This window comes from Globicephala melas, chromosome 18 (assembly GCF_963455315.2).
Source record: "Globicephala melas chromosome 18, mGloMel1.2, whole genome shotgun sequence".
Taxonomy (NCBI): Eukaryota; Metazoa; Chordata; class Mammalia; order Artiodactyla; family Delphinidae; genus Globicephala; species Globicephala melas.
In genome coordinates, this window is record NC_083331.1 from 24787382 (window position 1) to 24809481 (window position 22100).

At 41.1% G+C, this 22100-nt stretch overlaps 2 protein-coding genes across 20 annotated transcripts in view; one reads left to right on the forward strand and one right to left on the reverse strand.

The window, feature by feature from the left end:
* Positions 1–11195, reverse strand: part of NAA16 (N-alpha-acetyltransferase 16, NatA auxiliary subunit) — a 65388-nt gene extending 54193 nt beyond the window's left edge. For 8 of the 13 annotated variants that reach the window (XR_004044693.2, XR_004044694.2, XR_009559702.1 and 5 more), the window contains exons 1-5: positions 10901–11195; positions 7054–7138; positions 5348–5452; positions 3749–3906; positions 819–953 (exon numbers count right to left, since the gene is read on the reverse strand). Coding sequence is in view for 8 of the 13 variants with exons in the window: in XM_060287729.1 (XP_060143712.1) it covers positions 819–953; positions 3749–3906; positions 5348–5452; positions 7054–7138; positions 10901–10954 (537 nt within the window). In the remaining 5 variants the exon portion in view is untranslated. Of the gene's footprint in view, positions 1–818; positions 954–3748; positions 3907–4477; positions 5314–5347; positions 5453–7053; positions 7139–10900 lie in introns of those variants that run through there. The other 5 variants (XM_030882136.2, XM_030882134.3, XM_060287731.2 and 2 more) reach the window with 5 other exon arrangements.
* MTRF1 (mitochondrial translation release factor 1) overlaps positions 10840–22100 on the forward strand; it is a 70544-nt gene continuing 59283 nt past the window's right edge. For 6 of the 7 annotated variants that reach the window (XR_009559704.2, XM_060287732.1, XM_060287736.1 and 3 more), the window contains exon 1: positions 10840–11048. The gene's annotated coding sequence lies outside the window, so the exon portion shown is untranslated. Of the gene's footprint in view, positions 11049–11261; positions 11339–22100 lie in introns of those variants that run through there. The other variant, XM_060287733.1, reaches the window with a different exon arrangement.

The window sequence follows — 22100 nt, forward strand, 5'->3', positions numbered from 1 at the left end:
TTTTAGGTATAAACTGAAGAGGAACTCACAAATGTGGCTAATGAAACAGCAGACAAGAATATTCACTGCAGCACTAATTTTTAATACAGACAAAGTACAGTAGATTAACTTTAGCTTATCTATATAACAGAACACCAAACAGCAGTTTAAAATGAATAAACCAGTCAACATGTATCAACATAGATATATCTCAAGAAATGTTGAATTTTAAAAACTACATGTCATTCATGTAAAATTTTAAATATACAAAATAATAGTTTGTAACTTTCATGGACTTAAAACATAATGTAAACATGACAAGAAATGATCTATACCAATTTCGGAATAGTGGCTACCTCTAGGGAGGGATGTGGGAAGACTTCAGCTGTTTCTGTAACATTTCTTTAAAAAATAATTAAATCTGGAGCAATTACGGCAAAATGTTAACATCTTTTTAATTTCTCTTGTGATACACAGTGTATTTTTTGTATTTTTCTATTTTACATATATATTAAAATGTATGTATTAACGTATTTATATAAAATATAAAGCAATATATATTAGAGAAACAAGTCCCAGAGTCACAAAACTATTTTCATTTTCATGTATTCTTTACTTTATTCATTTGAATATTGCTGAAATTATAGTATACAAAAATCTTTATATTATTTATTTTGTATTAAGAATTCTTTGTTTTAACTTCTTCCAATTATTTCAAAAATTTTTCAAGTTCTTCCATAGGTCTGAAAGACTAACTCATGCTTGCAGGTGGAGGCAATATAGAAGTTAACTATTTTAGTTTGTGAAGGTAGAAGAAAATGTTAAAATGCAGTTCTTACTTGCTGAGTTTGTCTAAATTCTTCCAATAGTTTTAGTGCCATATCATAATCTTTCAGTAAGTGGTATGCAATAGCATATCCAATCCAGGATGCACGTTGTGTTGGGCGCAACTGAAGAAGCTGATATCTCGTCTCCTTTAAAAAAAAAACAATTCTTTAAAATTTTTTTCACTTTCTTAAGTTTCTCTAAAATATAATTCATCACAGAGTTTTAAGAAAAAATACCTTTAATTCCTTTCTAATGAATTCAATGAACAAACATCTCTGAACAAACAGAAATACTTTTTATGTTCCTGATCTAAACTTAAGTTCCAGAATACCCTGTAATGTAATGTCCTTGGGGTCAATGGTTTTAGGTTGCCCTATAAAATTACCTTTATATAATGAGAATTTCTTCTGGTAACTAAACATCTCAGAAGAGAGACTAAGATAGCTTTTTATGAAACTAGAGTTTACTGTTTATAATATTGTTATATGAAATCACAACATATTTTACATTATTATAATAGGCCCCAGAGATAGGATGGACACAGCCAGGGAAAACACTCAAACATGTGACTGGACTTTTCTAGCAGAAACACCACTGCTGCTACTCTAAGACAGTTCAATATCTACGACATTAGTGAGAAAACACCAGAAATTCCACCATGGCTGCTCCAGAAGAATCAAGATGCCTTCAGACCAGCAGAAAATCTAACCTCCCTACACAGCTCCCACTTCTTCATAGCTCATATCCGCCTCCAACTTTTAGGCAAGTGCAACTTTGCTTGGCCGAACAGGGTCTCGTGAAGAACACTAGCTGCAACGAGTTTTGAAAATGTAATGTTTAGCTTCTGTGACTCTGTTGTTGGAATGGGTGCCGTCCATCCACGCTACATGCCACAAGGAGAACCATGATCAGATCTTTTTAAAAAAAGATACCTTCAACAAAACAACTTAGACAATATCACTCCTCTACATTCATGTGTAAATGTCTGCTCCTTTTAGGCATATGTCATTAAGCTCTACCACTGTATCACCCTTACTTTCACTGTTGCTTCTCTGTCACTCCCCCACTTCATTAAAGTCTGACTCAGCTTTCATCTCTCTACCAAATTCTGCCATTATTCTGGGCAAATGCAACACTGTGGATCACCTATCCAATAACCTATCTTCTTAGATCCACGATTTCCTCATCTACAATGATCTCCACCCCACTTCAGGGACCCACTTCCACCACCACACCCTAGACCTTACTGCCACCCAGAAATCATAAATTCAGATACTCACTCTCGCTACAGCTCCTATGCTGCCAACACTGTCACTCAGTGACTTTCCTGCCCTTGTTCTTGGACACCCCAGTACCTCTAGTTCCTTGAATCCTTAACTTCTAACCACCAGCTCTTTTATCTTCATTTATTTCACTACCCCTCCTAGCAACCAGTCTGTCACCATTACTAATTTCTTTATTTCTAAAGATAACTGATTTTAACTCTCACCAAACTTAGGCTGCTAAGTCCTAATGAAGAAAATTCACACAATCGTGATGAATGGTACCATTATTAAGCTCAGAGGAACCCTTGAAACTTCTGCAAAAATCTATGCAAAGACTTACATGGCAGTAGAAGGACAACAGTAAATGAAAAAAGACTTATCTAAACAGAACTATTAAGAGTTGGTAGCCTCCTTCACATGAGAAAGTGAGATAATTCCATTTTGGACATACTGGATTTAGGAAACTAAGTGGAGTAAGCACATGGAGATGCCCAGCAGAGTTGAAGGTAACAGTGTGAAAAGGCCTGGGACTACATTTATGGCAATCCTCACAATATTTTGTATTTTCTAAACCATAATGAAGAAAGCTAATTAATCTCCACATTTAGATTTTAATTATAAAAGCTCTGTTTACCAAATCTGTAAATATCAAGCCCACAAAGAATATAGTACAGCATTAGCACATAGGCGATATTCTAGCTTTTCAAAAAGCATTAAATGAGGGACCTCCCTGGTGGTGCAGTGGTTAAGAATCCGCTTGCCAATGCAAAGGACATGGGTTCAAACCGTGGTCCAGGAAGATCCCACACGTCACGGATCAACTAAGCCCACGAGCCACCCACAACTACTGAGCCTGTGCACCACAACTACTGAAGCTCGCGTGCTCTAGGGACTGCATGCCACAACTACTGAGCCCGCGTGCTACAACTACTGAAGCCTGCGTGCCACAACTACTGAAGCCCGCGTGCCTAGAGCCCACGCTCCACAACAAGAGAAGCCACCGCAATGAGAAGCCCGCGCACCGCAACAAAGAGTAGCCCCCGCTTGCCACAACTAGAGAAAGCCCACACAAAGCAACAAAGACCCAACGCAGCCAAAAAAATTTTTTTAATTAAGTAAAAAACCATAAAATGAATAAACTAGTTATCCTTTTTTGATGATCAAGTATGCACTTCCAGGGACTTCCCTGGTGGCACAGTGGTTAAGAATCCGCCTGCCAATTCAGGGGACACGGGTTCAATCCTTGGTCTAGGAAGATCCCACATGTCGCAAAAGCAACCAAGCCAGTGCGCTACAACTACTGAGCCCATGCACCACGACTACTGAAGCCCACGCGCTTAGAACCCATGTTCCACAAGAGAAGCCACCGCAATGAGAAGCCTGCACACCGCCAATGAAGAGAAGCCCCTGCTCGTCGCAACTAGAGAAAGCCTGCACACAGCAATGAAGACCCAATGCAGCCAAGAATAAATAAATAAATTAATTTTTTTAAAAAGTATGCAGTTCCACTAATATTATTGGAGGGAAGATCCAAAGTGACTTTTTCCTTCTACTACAGACTGTAATGAACAATCAAGTCTACATGATCTCGTCTTAAGTTCACCTCATTCTGAATTCACATGCTTTTAAATTATATCTATTATAAAAACATGTACATTTAAGACTAAAGTACTTACTCGATAACCTTCAAGGTCTCTCATTTGGATCTGTAACAGAGAGAGATCCCTCAAAATTTGCAGATTATCTTTATCTAATTTGAGGGCATTTCGGTAACACTTAATAGCTTCATCATACTTCTTATCAGAACGCTGCAAGAGTCCATATACATGCCAACCTATTAAGTTAAGGAAACAGACATTCACAGCTACTAGAATATACTATGCTACATGTCTAATAGAAAGCTTACCTTAGCAAAATGGTATTTTGTTTGGGACTTACTTCAGAATGATCTGGCCTCAGAGGGAGGGGGATAGTAAGCAGGTGACAAAATATGAAACCAGATCTGCCTTGATTGACAACTGTTAAATTACTGAAGCTAGGTGATAGGCGGATAGGGGTGCATTATTCTATTCTACTTGTGTACACGTCTGAAATTTTCCGTAATATATTTTGAAGTAACCTTAGAAAATTATTGGTAAAAATTCTTCATGTTGCCTATCCCCTCACTTTCCTATGCCAGCACCTCAACACTCACTTATTCTCAAACACTATGTAAGGAAACAGAATATGTATTATATAAAAATTGCAATTATCTTTTAAAACAAGTATATATTCAATCAATTATAAAACAACATGTAACCATCAATTAATTCACTAGTGATATTAAAGACCACAAAAATTAAGTCTTTATTTAATGTAAAGTCAAGTCTTAGGATATCTTGGAGCCAAAAAACTATCATACTTACATGCCCTCTCTCTTCGCTCTGGGGTAAGCACTGGGATAAAGAAATAAGTATTTAGTATTTTGAGAGAACCCTAAGCTAAATATGTAAAAACACCACTAAGACTACTGACGTTCAATACTGGCCAATAGCCAGATGATTTAAATGTTAAAAATTAAGGTACAAGGGTAATATGTGAAAAGGTTGTAAGTATATAAATAGGTAAAACAGAGATTAAAACAATTTCAACGATCCATCCCTAAAGAATATTTTTGTTTTTTTAACAAACTGGGATACTAGTCAATGAAAAATACGATTGTTAAGTACCCAGTGAAGTAACAGCTAAGTCCCTGTGCAACAGAAACCAAGCTGAAAATCAACATAATATTTAATACTAAATAAAATCTATTTTACATCAAGTTGCTTCTGAATTTTTCTCCTAAACTTTCTAAAGGAAAGTTTAAGGAACTTTTAAGGAACACAAGTTTTACTATACAGGTAAGTACTATACAGGTAAGTCATTATTTGGAATGAGGAAAGTATCACTCAGTTTATGGATATATAGGAAAAAAATGGGTTTTAAATCACATATAATTATTAGTTACTATTCTCTCACACTAGGCACAACTGCAGTAAATATACAGTGCATAGTAATTCTCTTTAAAATACTCTAATAAACAAAAAAAATAAGAAGTAGGGAACAGATGAAACTAATATTAAAAATGTTGATAATTATTGAAACTTGATAATGGGTACATAAAGTTCATTACATTCACTCTTCCATATAGTTTAAAATTTTTCATAGTGAAGTTTTTTTTAATTTGAGTTAGAAAAAACTCATAAATGGAAAATACATAAATGAAATTAAACTATTCAACTACTGCAAAAGGATACAGACATGACTCTTGACATCATTACGAAGTCCTTTACGAACAAATTCATACGCCTCTTCTTTTTTTCCTAAACAGTTCAATGTTAATCCTTTCATAGCCAAAGTCTCTGAAAAACATTTTTAACCTCTATTTACACATGAAAAATTCAAATTATTCTCTTAGCACTATTTTAATATCTGAGCTCTACCAATACTTACATTATTCATCCTTTTAATCCTATAGTTAGAAGAATTTCTCTCCAAATAAAAAAAGTAAAAGTATATTTATGTATCTGCTTAAAGCTTAGCCCAAGTCCTTTTCTAAAATTCCTCAGGCTGGGACTGAGTTGGTAAAATGCTTTCTGTCTTTCTGAAGACTCTATAAAGGAGGTTAAGATTATTCTGCTGAAAAAAGGTAACACAGCAGGGTCCTGAGTCCTGTTGAGTTAAGTCTACCGCAACAGACCTCAGCTTTCACCTGAGATCAAGCCTACTAAGAATCAAATCATCTGATTTATACCCCACAAAATCATTCAATCTACCTTAAAGAGATGTACAGAATTTAAAAATCACCTTACTCATTATTGGAACAGACTTCATTTTTGGCTGCAAGTTTATTCCAATGAATCCCACTTAGGCTAATTAACATCAGTTTGCATTTGAAAAGCATGAGTGGCAACCCAAGAATATGTTGAAGGCAACCCAAGAATATGTTGAAGGTAGTTAATCAAAGATTGTTTAGAATGAAATAATTCTCTGAATAATCCACAACATGGGAATTAGACAAGAACAATGGTTTTCAAACTGATCTCTATGGACTATGGTTTTCAGAACGGGTGATCCAGCAGTCCAGGCCCCTATGACCAAACATCTTATTTTTTTATCTGTTTTTACATAATGAATTTCCCCACAAGCTCCCCTTTGGATAAGGGTTCCACTGCTAAACAGCTTGAAAACAAGCTTTAATTTCTAAAATTCTATGAAACTACTTCTTTCCATTTCCTTCAAAGAATGTTTTAAGTGTTATTAGAAAGCCGAGTAGGGTCAGTCTATTTTCCCAAAAAGATGGTCTCAATAATTACTCAAGTCTAATATTCAGAAACCCCAATCAGCTTTGCTCTGCTACAGGACCATAATTTACATGTCTAACCTGATCCATCCTTTTACCAAACACTGGTAACCAGCGAAAAAGGATGAGACAAGCAAATACAGACTTACTAACATCAGTGCTAGAAAAACAACCCAAGATAACACAATGGTAAATCAGTAGTATCTTATTTACATATGAAGGTTAGCAGATAGATTAAAAAAATACATCTACCAAAAAATAAAATGCATTTGATTGTATCTTCATACTACTTTGGTGTTGCAAATATTGTTCTAATTTTACACACGAGAAATCAAGGGATAAACTTAAATTCTATTCAAAGTAACAAATGAAATCAGGTCTATAAAAATACAGGTATATATGCCAATTACTCACCAATATATCAACCAATCATTTCTCATCTAAAAGTAAAGACTGTAAATACGCCTAAGCATAAAAGAAGTAATCTAGAATAAGAATGATATGAGGCATATCTGAAAACGTTAAACATTTATGCACTCTAATAGAGAACTACAAGGCCATGGAATCTGGGAAGTATTCTTCCCTCACAGTTGGGAATCCTATCCATCTGGTTTTAGAATTAGATTTCCCCAAAGTAATCTCTCATAGGTGAGATAATACCTCCATGTTCAGCAAATTTTGGATTTGAAAGAATCAACTTGCAAAACTTGAGGCCATTTTTGTATTGCTTCTGTTCATAACATTTCTGTAAAGAAATATGAACAAAAATTATTATATAAAATGAATACACATGTAGCAACTTTTCATTCCATTATATAAATTCTAAATTCAAGATCCAAAATTAGGTCTAAAACATACGTGATGGAAAGGTTTTGTATCAATTCGTATCAGTTATAACATGAAGTTTACTTCTGTAACCTGCTCCTTGCCAAACTATTCTGGTATCTGAGTATCTTTACTTTTATAGAAGATAAAGAAAAAAACACCTTAATTGTCAACCAACACACTGCTACAGCTTTCTTTTATTCAAAATCAAAAAGCAAAAACATATGTGATAACACAGAAAAATACTAGAAACTGCATTAAAAGTCTTTGCTACTTCAAGAATGGAACCAAGGCATACACACAAAAAAATACTGCTATTTACTGAGCAACTACCACGTGTCTGTACAAAACTTGCTATAACTCACAACTCCTTAAGGTAGGTGTCATGACCTCCACCTTACAGATGTAGAAACTGAAATTTAAAAGTCCATTAGATTAATTTACAAGTGGCTCAGCTTAGTTGCAAACTCTCCTCTGACTCCAAGACTATGGTCTTTCCATCACTTGTAGTCTAATACAAGTGTAAGCAAATCTCTTACACTTGTATTAGACTAGATTTATTTAGGAATAAACCCTCTTTATTCCTCAATGCCACCAGCCAGGCTAAGTAATCACGCCTGCCTTCCACAGCCATTAACCACCAGAACACCGCATCTTTAACTCAATCTTTCACTTACGTGGTTACGGGTTTTCTTTTTAGTACTCAGCGTGCCAAGCTCATCCTCACCTCAGGGCCTCTGCACTTGTGTTCCTTCCACCCCCTGAAATGTTGTTCCTCCCCACATCTTCCCATGGCTGATTCCCTACGATCAAGTTTTACATATCATCTACCTGACAACTCTAACAATGCCAGCCTCTTACAGCACCCCCCAAAACACTCTATCATATTACTCTATTTTCTACACGGCGCTATCACTTCCTGACATTCTTACTCATTTCTGTACTTATTTAGTGTCTATCTTCCCCACCATACTGTAAGCTCCTGAGAACAGGGATCTTGCCTACTTTAAACACTGCTGCATCCTCAGGTTCTAGACAAATAAGAACTGCTCAATACATAGTCAATATATACATTCAAGTTCAAAGCAAAACAGTACCAGCAAAGGAGGAGGAAGAGATTAATTCTTGCCAACAGGGGTGGGATATGGAGAGGAGAATTAGAAAAGTATTCACAGAAAAACATCTTTATATTAAGGCTTCCTGATTGCCTATGGGGAAGAGAACTTAGTGGCTGGGAAAGAGGATGGGAAAACCTGAATTTTGAACCATGCGAATATATTACGTATTCCAAAAATATTTTAAAAAAAAACAAACCAAAAAACAAGCAGAAGGAACTACTGGGGAAGAGGAAAAGAAGAGAAATATTATTTTTTTTCTGCCTTACCAAGTGATCTGGAAGTAATAATATCATACTACCAATAACAGTAATAGTAATAGTTAACACTTATTGGAAGCACTTACTATGTGTCAGGCACTGTTCTCATTTATTCCTTACTTAAATACCAGGAAAGCCTATGAGATGCACGTTATCTACATTTTAGATGGACAGACTGAGGCACAGTTACTGAGTTTACACAGCCAGTAAGTGTCAGAGCCACAATTCAAGCCCAGGTGGTCATCTCCAGTATCCGAGTACTCAGGTTAAAGAAAAGTCTTAAGTTCAGTAAGGAATATCTACTTAGTAGAAAAGATAGACTCTAGTTTCAACTTTGCTACTAACCAGACCAAGAACCTTAGATACTTAGTCATTTACCATCCCTGGGTTTGATTGTCTCATTTGTAACAGAGGGCCTGCAATAGCTCCAAAATTCAACAAAACATAATGCTAACAGCCAATCTGGGGAATAAGATAGGCAGGTACAAGCCATGCAGAACATGTGATAAGCAACCTGGTGAATTTGGTATGGGTGTCTTTCAGTAAAATGATAATTTTTTAAAAATTACTGTTGGTGGCAAAGCATTTTGGTCCACCAACCAAACTTTAAAGAATAATTTTATTATAGACTTCTGTTTGCTATGGAATTTGTCATAGTAAAACTTTACTCACACTTATTGCAATTTGAGACAATCAAATCATTCACTTTTGCAGTATCCTCCTAAATTCATGTAACGTTATAATAAGCATTACATACCCAGATAAAAAATGTTTAGCATTTCCCAATTTATTTGGGGATAAAATTAACTCTGCAGTGGTCTTTACATTTTTTTATAACTAGAGTAATAATAAATCATATAATTGTTTTTCATTATGCTACTGATAACATGATTTGAACTAGAAAATATCCATACAGAGAGAAAATAAGTGTCTGTCATCTTTTAGGTATAATACCAAATGTCCTAAAATCCAACAATTTATATAATTTTTCATTAACATGTTTCAGTTTCCTTAGACCAAAAAAATAACAACAAAACACCCCACCCAAAAGGGGCAAAAAAGTTCACTTCTCCAATTCCACACTGCGAAAAATACAAGGGTATGAGAAAAATGAAAGTAAAATAAAGAAAAAATATATGCAAAGTCGAATGAAGCAATCTGCCACAATGCTTTAATTAGATTTATGTTTTTACACTCGTTTCTCATCATTTGCACAACACTGAGCACCATATAAAATTAAGACAAAATTTTCATCCCATATACTATGTAGCTTTTGTAACATTCTGAAAACTAAGTGTGACGTTTCTATTTGGTTTGAAACAGAACGGCTACTATGATTTTTTTTTATCTGCAATTGCTTATACTTTATTTTATATATAATAAAGGTAAGCAACAGCTAATGGTCATATAACCAACACAAGCTCTGATTAATAAATTCACCCTTAAAATCTAAACGCTGGTTTTCAGATGAAAGACAATCAGTCTCCAGTGTCTATTGAGAAAAGCAAAGGCATGTTGCCCCTCCTCCCTGGAAAACCATTAAGGTACCAGGACTGTGACATATAACCCACAGAAAACTCCCCTCTCCACCCGGCAGCCGTCATCATTACGGGGCCATTATTCAGGTTTCTGCTCGGAATCAAAGTAAATGCACCCCTCAAGTGCAATACCAGCCAGTCCGCGCGGCTTTAACCACTTACAGGGCCTGTACGAGTTAAAAACAATCAGAGCTACGTTCGGCTTTTGAACTTAGAAATGCACTTCGAGTCACGTACTTCCCAAAGAGGCTTAGTACGACACACCAAAAATAGGCAAACTCTCTACCAAAGGGAGGATGAGTCTCCGGGGTTTTAGTTTCCCGTAACCGGTATAAATCGGATCCCACCCCATTACAGGATCGCTCCTGCTTTCAAAGGTGTCGAGGTGCGCTGTGCAATAGATTCCACATAAGGCAGTGAACGAACACCTGGACGCAGGGATGCTGGCAAAAGTAACTGGGGTGGACCGGGGGGAGGAGGTCGCGAGGCCGGCCGCTAGGCGCCGCAGAGGGCACGGGCCACTCCCGGCCGGCGCGCCCAGGCCCAGGGTGACTGCGGCGGGAAGATTCTGGAAGGAGCGGCCGCGGAGGGAGGGAGGAGAGCGGGGTGGCGGGCCCTGCGAGGCAGGGGTAGGGCCGTGCGGGTTCGCGCACAAACAAAGAACCCAGGGGGGCCGGGCCCAGCCGCGCAGGCGCCATCGCCGCCAGACAGCTCGCCGCGCCGGGCCCGGGGCTGCCAGGGGTGGGCGGCGCAGCCACTGGCCACTTACCAAGATGCGTTTGAAGAGGTTGCTCTCCTTTGGCGGCAGCTGCACGTTCGGCATCGCGGCTGGAGAGGAGGCTGGGTGCCCGCGCGCTCCGTTTCGCGGGATGGGCACCGGGACGAGCCGCGGCTAAGAGTCGTGCTGCGGGCGACGGGTCAGTTCATACTTGGGGCTGAGCAGCCTGGGCAGAGCTGCCGAGCAGGGCTGGCAATGGAAAAGGAAGCCGGTCTGGGTAGGATACCCTTCAGCCCCAGCCTTGCTTTGGGGTAAGCGGCGGCGGCTCCCGTACGGGGCAAGATGGCAGCTAGGACCCGCCCCCCTCGAGCGAGGCGGCGTGCGCATGCGCAGGGCGCCCCGCGGCGAGGAACTGGGGCCCTGTGTCAGGCGGTCGCTTCTGTCACCTGCACCGAGGCTCCGGGTAGGGAGCTTGCACCGTAGCCGTTCGTAAGTCGCTGCCTTGTACTGTGCTTTGGTTGTTAGGCTTCTGGCCCAAGATAATGTTAGTTATATCAGAATCTGACTTTTTTGATTTCTCTCCAGTCAGGAATTTAAACAGTGCTGGACACAAAGTAAATTTCTTGATGTAGGACGAACTTGTTTTCCTTATTTTCTCCCTCGACTTGTCTTTAAGAGAAGCCTTTTCTCTCCAGGGCAGAGCAAAGAAGTATTGACAACGTACGTGAGGTCACTGGGCAGGACTTGAAAAGCGCTAATGTGAAAGCACGTTTGAAATGTCAGAGAAAAATATTCTCAGCAGTTTAGAACACCTAACATTGTCAGTGAGAATTACGGTGGTTTTATGGGGCGCCTGATTCCCCAGGTCTACCTACGCTTTCTCCTCAGGTGGTTCTCCTTTATACAAGCCCTATAATAATGAAAGAAAAAAGATTCAAACCCAGGATCTTCCAACTCTGGGGCGCTTTCTACCATACATAAAAGGCAGCATAGTGATAGAAATGTGTGAGTCTAGAAAGATCTGGACATACATTGTTGACAAGAATAGCCGTACATACGGTGTAGGTTTAATATTAAGGTATATGTAAATATTAGGTACATAAACTTATACATGTTCTGGATCTTCATTTGTGCATGGTTGTGAGACTACAGGGTAATTGATGCATAGTTGCATTTAATCGGCTATAATCAGAACTGGGTCGGGCTTACTTGATTTTTTTTCCCTGTAGCCTGAGTTGGTCGGAGATGGGAAAAAGTATCACCTCAGTCTTTTTTTTTTTTTTTGGCCCCTCTGCAGGGTTTGCCAGATACTAGTTCCCCAGCCATGGATCAGACGCGCACCCTCAGCAGTGAAAGTGCAGAGTCCTAACCACTGGACTGCCAGGGAATTACCTCACTTTTAAAATAAGGAAGGGACTGTTATTAAAACGGGGGCGGTCCAGAAGGGCCTATGTGTTCTAGACAGAAACTAGGCTCCGCAAGCTATTAGAGAGGAAGTAGGCAAAGAGGGCTTCATGGGAAACGTGGCAGAGTGGCACCTGAGCTGGTGGTGGTCTCCTAGACCAGGGGTCCCCAACCCCCGGGCCACAGACCGGTAACAGTCCGTGGCCTATTAGGAACCCGGCTGCACAGCAGGAGGTGAGCGGCAGGTGAGTGAAGCTTCATCTGTGTTTATAGCCGGGCCTCATTGCTCCCATTACCGCCTGAGCTCCATCAGCGGCCGCATTTGATTCTTATAGGAGGGCAAACCCTACTGTGAACTACGCATGCGAGGGATCCAGGCTTCACTTTCCTTAATGAGAATCTGATGCCTGATGATCTGAGGTGGAGCTGAGGCAGTGATGCTAGCGCTGGGGAGCGGCTGCAAATACAGATTACCCTTAGCAGAGAGGTTTGGCTGCAGAGACCACAATAAATCAGTTGCTTGCAGACTCATATCAAAACCCTATCAGTGAGTGGCAATTAAGCTGCATCTTACAGAGTAGACTGGACATAAGCAGCACACGTCGGGTGTCACTGTCTCCCATCACCCCCAGATGGGACCATCTAGTTGCAGGAAAACAAGCTCAGGGCTCCCACTGATTCTGCATTATGGTGAGTTGTATAATTATTTCATTATATATTACAATGTAATAATAATAGAAATAAAGTGCACAATAGATGTAATGCGCTTGAATCATCCCCAAACCATCCCCCCACCCCCTCAGCCCCTGGTCCATGGAAAAAATTGTCCTCCACCAAACTGGTCCCTAGTACCAAAAAGGCTGGGGACCGCTGTCCTAGACGAGCAGCAGGGACAGGGGAGTGCCTGCTCACAGCACCCTCCGACTCCACCACTCCTATAGTCCCTGCTCACTCTTTGCTCACATTACTGATTGCTGAAAATTTTTTGGCTCCCAGTTTATCTACATCCTCAGATGTAAAGGGTTCATTGTGGGAAGAGCAGAAGCTCCAGTGCTCCAGTCAGATTATCCCTTGATCCTCATAGGACATGGACTTTTCTGGAATGTACCTCAGCCAGCTCAAGCCACTCTGCCTCACCTCAATGCCGACTTCAAAATGACAAGTTGAAAAAAGAGTGCACGCACACCTCGTTTGTCTACAGTGGGATGCGGGGGGCGGGGGTGAAGGGAGAGGTGGGGAATTGAAAAGAATGCCAATATCGTACCTGGCAGTTGTCAGCCTGAACCTTAGAGTGTCTAAAAGACGTGATGCGCACACAGTGAGAAAGCCTGGATTAGCCCATGGCTGTAATTTTTTGTTTTTGTTTTTGTTGTTTTGTGCGGTACGCGGGCCTCTCACTGTTGTGGCCTCTCCCGTTGCGGAGCACAGGCTGCGGACGCACAGGCTCAGCGGCCATGGCTCACGGGCGCAGCCGCTCCGCGTCATGTGGGATCCTCCCGGACCGGGGCACGAACCCGTGTCCCCTGCATCGGCAGGCGGACTCCCAACCACTGCGCCACCAGGGAAGCCCTATGGCTGTAATTTTATCACTGACTTCCTGTTTAGTCTGGAGCAAATCTTATTTCCACCTTTCAACAGAAAATGGGGTTATAATAACATTATGGTAATCTTGCACACCAGGGTTACGTGAATGTAATGCTTAGTCATTCCTAAACCCTTAGAAAAAAAAACAAATGCACTGTAAATCTGAACTCGTTGTCTCTCAGGAAGAATGCTGAAGCCCCACTGAGGGCCTCTACCCAGATGTTCTCTCCTGGTGCTTCAGGCGGGGTGGACCTCCTTTAGAATCATGCACATGGTAAAATAACAGTAGCAACCCCTGTGAAGACCTGAACAGTTCCTGGAGCACTTTTTACATACGGGATATGGGCTAGTGATTCTCCTGCAAAGTCTCGTAGAGCCAAGGAGAAAAGAATCTAGAAAAGGATGGTCTCCACCCCATATGCATAGCATATCTTAAAGCCAGCTGACAGGGTAAAATCAAGTCATTTGCTGCTATTCCCACCACCAAAGGGATGGAAAAGAGCTCATCAGATTGCGTAATGTTTCTGCTCACTTCTCCCTTCTGTGCTCTTGTTTCAGAAAAGAGGGTACTTCATTCCTCCCTGGGAGCTCTTGATCCCATCTCCTTTTGCTTTTCCTGAACTTTCATTCATCGGTTATTCCCCCCACTACTTGCATTTTCTCCCTCCTTATGTAGTTTATATTCTATGGGAGGAGGCGGAGAAAAAACACATAAAGAAACAAGATTATTCCAGACTGTGGGAGGTCCTGGGAAGGAAATAAAACAAGGTCATGTGAGGGCAATGGGGGTTGAGGAGAGAACAAATGTGTTTAAATACGTGAAATACTTCAGGTACTCAGGAATGATCTAGAACAGCTTCTGGAGACGTGATAACATGAACAGAGACCTAAAGGATGAGAAGAGAATTAACAAGATGAGAAACTGGAACATCACTTTCCAGTGAAAGGGAACCACGTGCATGATTAAAAGAGTTGGGAACTCTTTTAATGATTAAAAGATCAATCATTAAAACATGATTAAAAGAGTCACGTTAACATGATTAAAAGAACATGATTAAAAGAGTCAGGTTATGATTAAAAGAGTCAGGTTAAGAACTACAGGTTCAAGGAGGTGGCTGGGGGGTCATGCGGGGAGGAAGATGGTACAGTTCAGTTGAAACTGTAGCCCAGGTTGTCTTCGGTTTGTCATCTTAGGCAATGTGGTTTGGTTTGGTTTCATCCTAAACTCAGTGAGGGAACCATTGAAGCATTTGAAGCAGGAAAGTTTCATGATCTGATTTATTTTTTTAAAAGGTCACTCTGAAAGAGATAATGGGGTTTCTTCTAGGAAAGTGCAATTCTAATCTAATCCTTCTTAAGACTTGGCTTCTGCCTCTTTTGAAAATGTTCTCTGAAATCTCACCAATTCATTTGTTCAGTACTTAGTTATGGAGCACAATGTGACAGTCTTCTGACAAACAAAACTAGCTGCCCTTATGAAGCTCACATGTTAAGGATTGCCTAGTGGCCAAATCCAAAGATTTTTTTCACTTCACAGTTTCCTTAATTTCTCTGTAGCATTTCACACAGTGGATCACCATCCTTGACTTTTTCTGCCTTCAGTCACCAAGCCCCAGCGGAATCCTGGGTTTCTGCCTGTCTCTCCTCCTAGTCATTCTCTGGGTCCTCCATCATCTCCTCCTCTTTCTTTATTTTTTTAAATTAATTTATTTTACTTATTTAGTTTTGGCTGTGTTGGGTCCTCGTTGCTGCACACAGGCTTTCTCTAGTTGTGGCGAGCGGGAGCTACTCTTCGTTGTGGTGCATGGACTTCTCATTGTGGTGGCTTGTCTTGTTGCGGAGCACGGCCTCTAGGTGCATGGGCTTCAATAGTTGTGGCACACGGGCTCAGTAGTTGTGGTTCGCAGGCTCTAGAGCACGGGCTCAGTAGTTGTGGCACATGGGCTTAGTTGCTCTGCTGCATTTGGGATCTTCCCGGACCAGGGCTCAAACCCGTGTCCCCTGCATTGGGAGGCGGATTCTTAACCACTGTGCCAGCAGGGAAGCCCCTTCTCCTCTTTCTAAATGTTGGTTGTCTAGACAACTTGGCTTTCTCTTTCAACAGCAGCAATAAAACCTGTTCATCAAGCACCTGCTGCTCAGCAGCAAGATGAAATTAATAATTCTCCTGCCCCCATAGCCTCCACTATTAACACCAAGCAGATTACAAATCTGTCTCCAGTTTCAAACCCTCTTGATCTCTTAGCCTTCATGCCCACTTGTTTGTTAAATATCTCCACCTGGATGTCGCATAAACATTTTCTACTTGAACAGTAAAAATAAAACTTATTGAGGCTTCCCTGGTGGCACAGTGGTTAAGAATCTGCCTCCCAGTGCAGGGGACACGGGTTCGAGCCCTGGTCCAGGAAGATCCCACATGCCGCAGAGCAACTAAGCCCTGCGCTACAACTACTGAGCCTGCACTCTAGAGCCCACCAGCCACAACTACTGGGCCCACATGCCACAACTACAGAAGACTGCGTGCCTAGAGCCTGTGCTCTGCAACAAGAGAAGCCACTGTAATGAGAAGCCGGCACACGGCAACAAATAGTAGCCCCTGCTCACTGCAACTAGAGAAAGCCCAAGCGCAGCAATGAAGAGCCAACTCAGCCAAACATAAATAAATTTATTTTAAAAATAAAAACAAAAAATAAAATAAAATAAAACTTATCATCTTTCCATCAAGCCAGCTCAAGTCCTGACTTTGTAACAGGGAAGAACCTTTGTATTCTATTGCAAGTTATTCACTAAAGGAATGTTGCCTATAAGCTTAAATTATACATAATAGCCCATCTCTGGGAGCCCTGCCTCCCAGGTAATGAGCATTATGCTAAAATACCTTTATTTAGCTCACAGGAAGCATCCTAACTAGGCCCACCTGTGAATGACTGCAGGGAGGAAGAAATTAACACATCCCCTCTGGAGGCTGATGGGAACCAGGAAATGTTTGACTTTACTCCCTCCCCTTTATGTATAAAAGAAGCCTGAATTCTAACTCAGGCAAGATGGTTCTTTGGGACACGAGTCCACCATCTTCTCAGTCTGCCAGCTTTCCAAATAAAGTCACTATTCCTTGCCCCAACATCTGGTCTCTGATTTATTGGTCTGTCATGTGGCAAGCAGTATGAACTTGGACTAAGTAACAACTTCTCTATTATTGTTAATGACACCACTTCTGTAGTTAAAATTTTCTGATCAGTTTTGACTCCCCTTTATTATCCTCCACATTCAAGTTGCCTAGTCCTTTAAATTCTAGGTCTGTCACGTTTCTCCCTTTCCTCCTTGCCTTCCATTCCCACTCCAGCTTAACATTAAATACTGCAAAAACCTCATAATTGCAAAACCCAGTAACCTCATAACTCTTTCAGGCTCTCTCCCCACCATTTCATTATGCACATCGCTCTAGATTTGTCTTTTCTATCTAGACTCAGTGTATAAAAACTTTCAGTGACCACCCATTGTCTAGAACTCAGTCTATTCTCAGATTTTTCTTTCACTTTGCTCCCACAATTACCTTATATAGCAGCGGAACCAGTGGGTACATCAGGTCCAGTATTTTCTAAACTCCATACTTTCGCTCAACCTGATAGTTTTATGAGATTGTTCTCTCAATACCCTAATCTTTATCTTCGTAAGTTCTTCATCTCAAATGGCATGACTTTCATAAGATCTTCCCAAGTCTTCCCAGTAGATCTAATCTCTCTCTTCTCTGTATTTACGTAGCACTTTGTCCTTCTTTTATGCCTTTAGTCTTAGTGTGTTTTATGTTTTATAAATTGTAAATTGTTCGAAAACAGTGGTTCTCAACCTTGTCTGCACTTTTGTATCATCTAAGGAGCTTAAAAATCTACTGATGCCTGAGTCCTACCTCCATAAATTCTGATTCAATTGGGGTGGGGTGGAGGTGGGGCATTTCAGATCTTCCCAGATGGCTGTAATGTGCAACCAGAGTTGAGAACCACTGTTTCAAGGCATTTCATCAAAATCCAGGCTTAAACATGCTACCATTCCTCTTGAGGTTGAATTTAGATAAGGCACATAAACAAAAAAACCGTCACCACCAAGATTCAATTTGGAACCCTAGGCAAAAGCCGCAAATTGCAGATAGGACCACAGATAGTGAAAGTGACCTAGAATTAGCACCCTTCAAAGACTCTGGATCAGCGCAGAAACAACTTTACCCAAGAGTTCCCTCAAAACTTTCAACAGATTCACGCCCTCCAGTCCTCTCACTTCTGTTGTATTCTTGTTTGTCTGTCTCTCTGCTTTCTTTCCAAACTCGTCCTCCTACTGCTCCTTTCTATGCCACACCTTCCTGTTCGGCTTTATCCTCAACCCTTTCACTGAGCATTTTCTTCCTCCCTACCTTCATTGATATCCAGCCCTTCATCAGGGACATTGTCTCTCGTTTTGCATCTTCCTCTGCTTATATACCGTAGGAGTTCGTGAGGGAAAAATCAGCACTTTTTTCCCCATCCCACTGCCCCCCCCCAAATCATAATACTTCACCTTCATTTAAGGACAGGATACTTGAGTCCATACTCACCAGCTTTGTTGTTCTCTTCTCCTTTTCCTCTTGGTCACTATCCTTCATTTGTTCATTTGCCAAGTGACAATAGTTGTCATTTCAACTTCACTCCTAGCGTCCATCTACTATGATTCCAGTAACTATATGTATGATTTAAAACCCTAGCCTTGGATAAATAAACTGTGGTACATTTAGACAATGGAATATTATTTAGTACTAAAAAGAAATGAGCTATCAAGCCATGAAAGGACATCAGAGAATCTTAAATGTATATTACTAAGTGAAAGAAGCCAATCTGAAAAGGCTGCATACTGTATGATTCCAACTATATGACTTTCTAGGAAAGACAAAACTATGGAGACAGTAAAAAGATCAGTGATTGCCAAGGGTTAGGGGGAGGAAGGGATGACTAGGTGAAGCACAGAGGGTTTTTAGGGCAGTGAAAGTATTCTGTATGATACTATAGTGGTGGCTACACATCATTATACACTTGTCAAAACCTATAGGGTATACAGCACCAAGAGTGAACCCTAATGTAAACTATGGACTGTGGGTGATAATAAGGTGTCAATGTAGGTTCATCAGTTGTAGCAAATGTATTGCTCTGGTGGGAGATATTGACAATGGAAGAGGCTATGCATATGTGGGGACAGGGGGTTTCCATAGGGGAAATCTCTGTACCTTCAGCTTAATTTTTCTGTGAACCTAAAACTGCTCTAAAAAATACAATCCATTTTTTAAAACATCCCTAGCCTTACAGTTCCTTGGTTTCATCTACAAAGACCTTCACCTTCTACACTATTTTAGCTACCCACTCCCATGGCCAAATTTAGAATCAGCAAGACCTGCCCCTCCTCTTAAATCATAAATTCTGGCAATCTACTACCTTATATTTTATTTTATTTCATTTCATTTCATTTTACCACGCCGCACAGCATGCGGCATCTCAGTTCCTGGACCAGGGATCGAACCTGTGCCCCCTGCAGTGGAAGTGCAGAGTCTTAAGCACTGGACCACCAGGGAAGTCCCTTAAATTATTTTTAAATGAGAAGAGATTTGCCAATATCCTTTTAACTCCAAGGAAACTTGTTTCAACAGGCATAACTCCCTGTTATTGAAGATGAGATGCCAGCTTCTGGGATTAGTAGCCTGGCAGGGTGACACTGAGAGAAGCCTTTTTGCCATTGCACTGAGGTTCCAGCTCCTGCCTCCAGCATGAGCCCAAGGGCTGTTGCTCTCATAGGGTTGTTCTGTATACATCTATCATTTCTAATGCTAGTGACTTCAGTCAGATTCTTTGAGGGACAATTCATGTTCTAATGACAATCTCCTATCTTTTCTTCCACAAGCATTTGCTGATTCCTTAATAAGAGGCTTTCACTCTTCAAGATGCAGGGGATCACACTATTTTCTCCTTATCTGTTCACTCATTCAACCCTCATTTGTGGAATGCCCTTCAGCACCCATCACTTTTCTTCTTTCTTCCCCTCTCAGCAAAAACAGTGCCTTCTGGACTTCCCTGGTGGTCCAGTGGTTAAGAATCCACCTTCCAGTGCAGGGGACACGGGTTCAATCCCTGGTCTGGGAGCTAAGATCCCACAGGCAGTGGGGCAAGTAAGCCCGCGGGCTGCAACTACTGAGCCCACGCACCACAACTAGAGAGCCTGCACACTGCAACTACTGAGCCTGTGTGCTCTGGAGCCTGCACGCCACAACTAGAGAGAAGCCCGTGTGCCACAACTAGAGAGAAGCCCGCTCACCTCAGCGAAAGATCCCGCGTACTGCAACTAAGACCCAACGCAGCCGAAAATAAATGAATAAATATTAAAACAAAAAACAAAAACAACAGTGCCTTCTGGCCTTTGCAGAATTAATTCCTCCAACAGTGCTTAGGAGGGAATACATTTCTACCTTCTTTGGAGACTTTACTTCTCTCTCCTTATTCTCCCTTCTCAATTACAGTAATCATTTAATAATAACTGTTATTGGGGGGCTTCCCTGGTGGCGCGGTGGTTGAGGGTCCGCCTGCCGATGCAGGGGACACGGGTTCGTGCCCCAGTCCGGGAAGATCCCACGTGCCGCGGAGCGGCTGGGCCCATGAGTCATGGCCGCTGAGCCTGCGCGTCCGGAGCCTGTGCTCCGCAATGGGAGAGGCCACAACAGGGAGAGGCCCGCGTACCACACACACACACAAAAAATAATAATAATAATAACTGTTATTGAGCACATACCCTGAACCAGACACTATGTATAATTTGCTATTTCTTATTTAATCCTCATGAAAACACCATGAGAAAAATACTGTTATCCCCCTTTTACAAATGAGAACTGAAGCTTAAAAAAAGTAAATTTATACCCAATTATGAAACTAAGTAAGGGCCATCTCACCAAAGTTCATGCCTGTAGCTACTATGCTAAACTGCTTTTCATAGCATACTAATGAGTTTCCATAGATCCTTAGCCAGCCTCATTCAGTTTATTTTTTGCATTAATTTCCAAGGGAAAAATCTGTATTAATGGGAATCTGCATTAATTTTCTATCAGTGCTGTAACAAATTGCCACAAATTATGTCTTAAAGCAACACAGATTTATTATCTCACAGTTCTGGACGTCAGAAGTCAGAAATGTGTCTGCAGGACCATGTTTCTTTTGGAGGCTCTAGGAGAGAATTTATTTCCTTGCTTTTACCAGCTTCTCCAGGCCACCTGCATTTCTGGGCTCATGGCTCTTTCTTCCATCTTCAAAACCAACAGCAAAGCATCTCCTCTACTCACTGACCTCTGCTTCCTCTTCACATCTTCTCTCTGACTCTAACTCTACTGCTTCTCTCTTATAAGGACCCTTGTGATCACACTGGGCCCAGGAAGATAATGCAGGATCATCTCCCCATCTTAATATATTTAATCACATCTGCAAAATCTCTTTTTGCCATATAAGGTAACATAGACAGATCCCGGTGATTAGAGTGTTACACACATTCAGCCTACTACATGATCTTTGTAAAATACAAATCTAACGATGCTTTTTACAAAGTATTAATTAATTTATTTATTTTGGCTGCTCCGGGTCTTAGTTGCGGCACTTGGGGTCTTTGTTGTGGCCTGTTTGGTTGCAGCATGTGGACTTCTTATTTGTGGCAAGTGCAATCTTAGTTGTGGCATGCACGTAGGAGCTAGTTCTCAGACCAGGGATAGAACCCAGGCCCCCTGCATTGGGAGCTCAGAGTCTTACCCACTGGCCCACGAGGGAAGTCCCTAATGATGCTTATTGCTTAAATTTCTTCCATGGTTTCCAGGAGAAAGCTGAGCCTCTTTACCTGAGAATGTGAAGCCCTTTATGATCTAGTTCCTGCCTATCTCTTGAAATTTCCCAGATTCTCAGTGTGTATCTGCGATGCCCTTCCTATCTGTGCCTAGCTCACTTCTACTTGTCCTTCGGAATTCAGATTAAGGGTCAGCTTCTCCCAGAAGCCATCCCTGTCCCTGACCCTGATATGGCTGCCTCTCCTCTACACTCTCGAAACACTCACTACTCACCTCTAATATAGTGCTCATCGTACTGTGTTGAAGTCACTAACTTACTCGTCTATTTCCTCCATTAGACTGAAGTCCCTCTGGATCAGACACCATGTCTTATTTAACTGTGCATTCCCTGTGTTTTACAGTTGTTGCTCAAAAATATCTTTGCTGAATTAA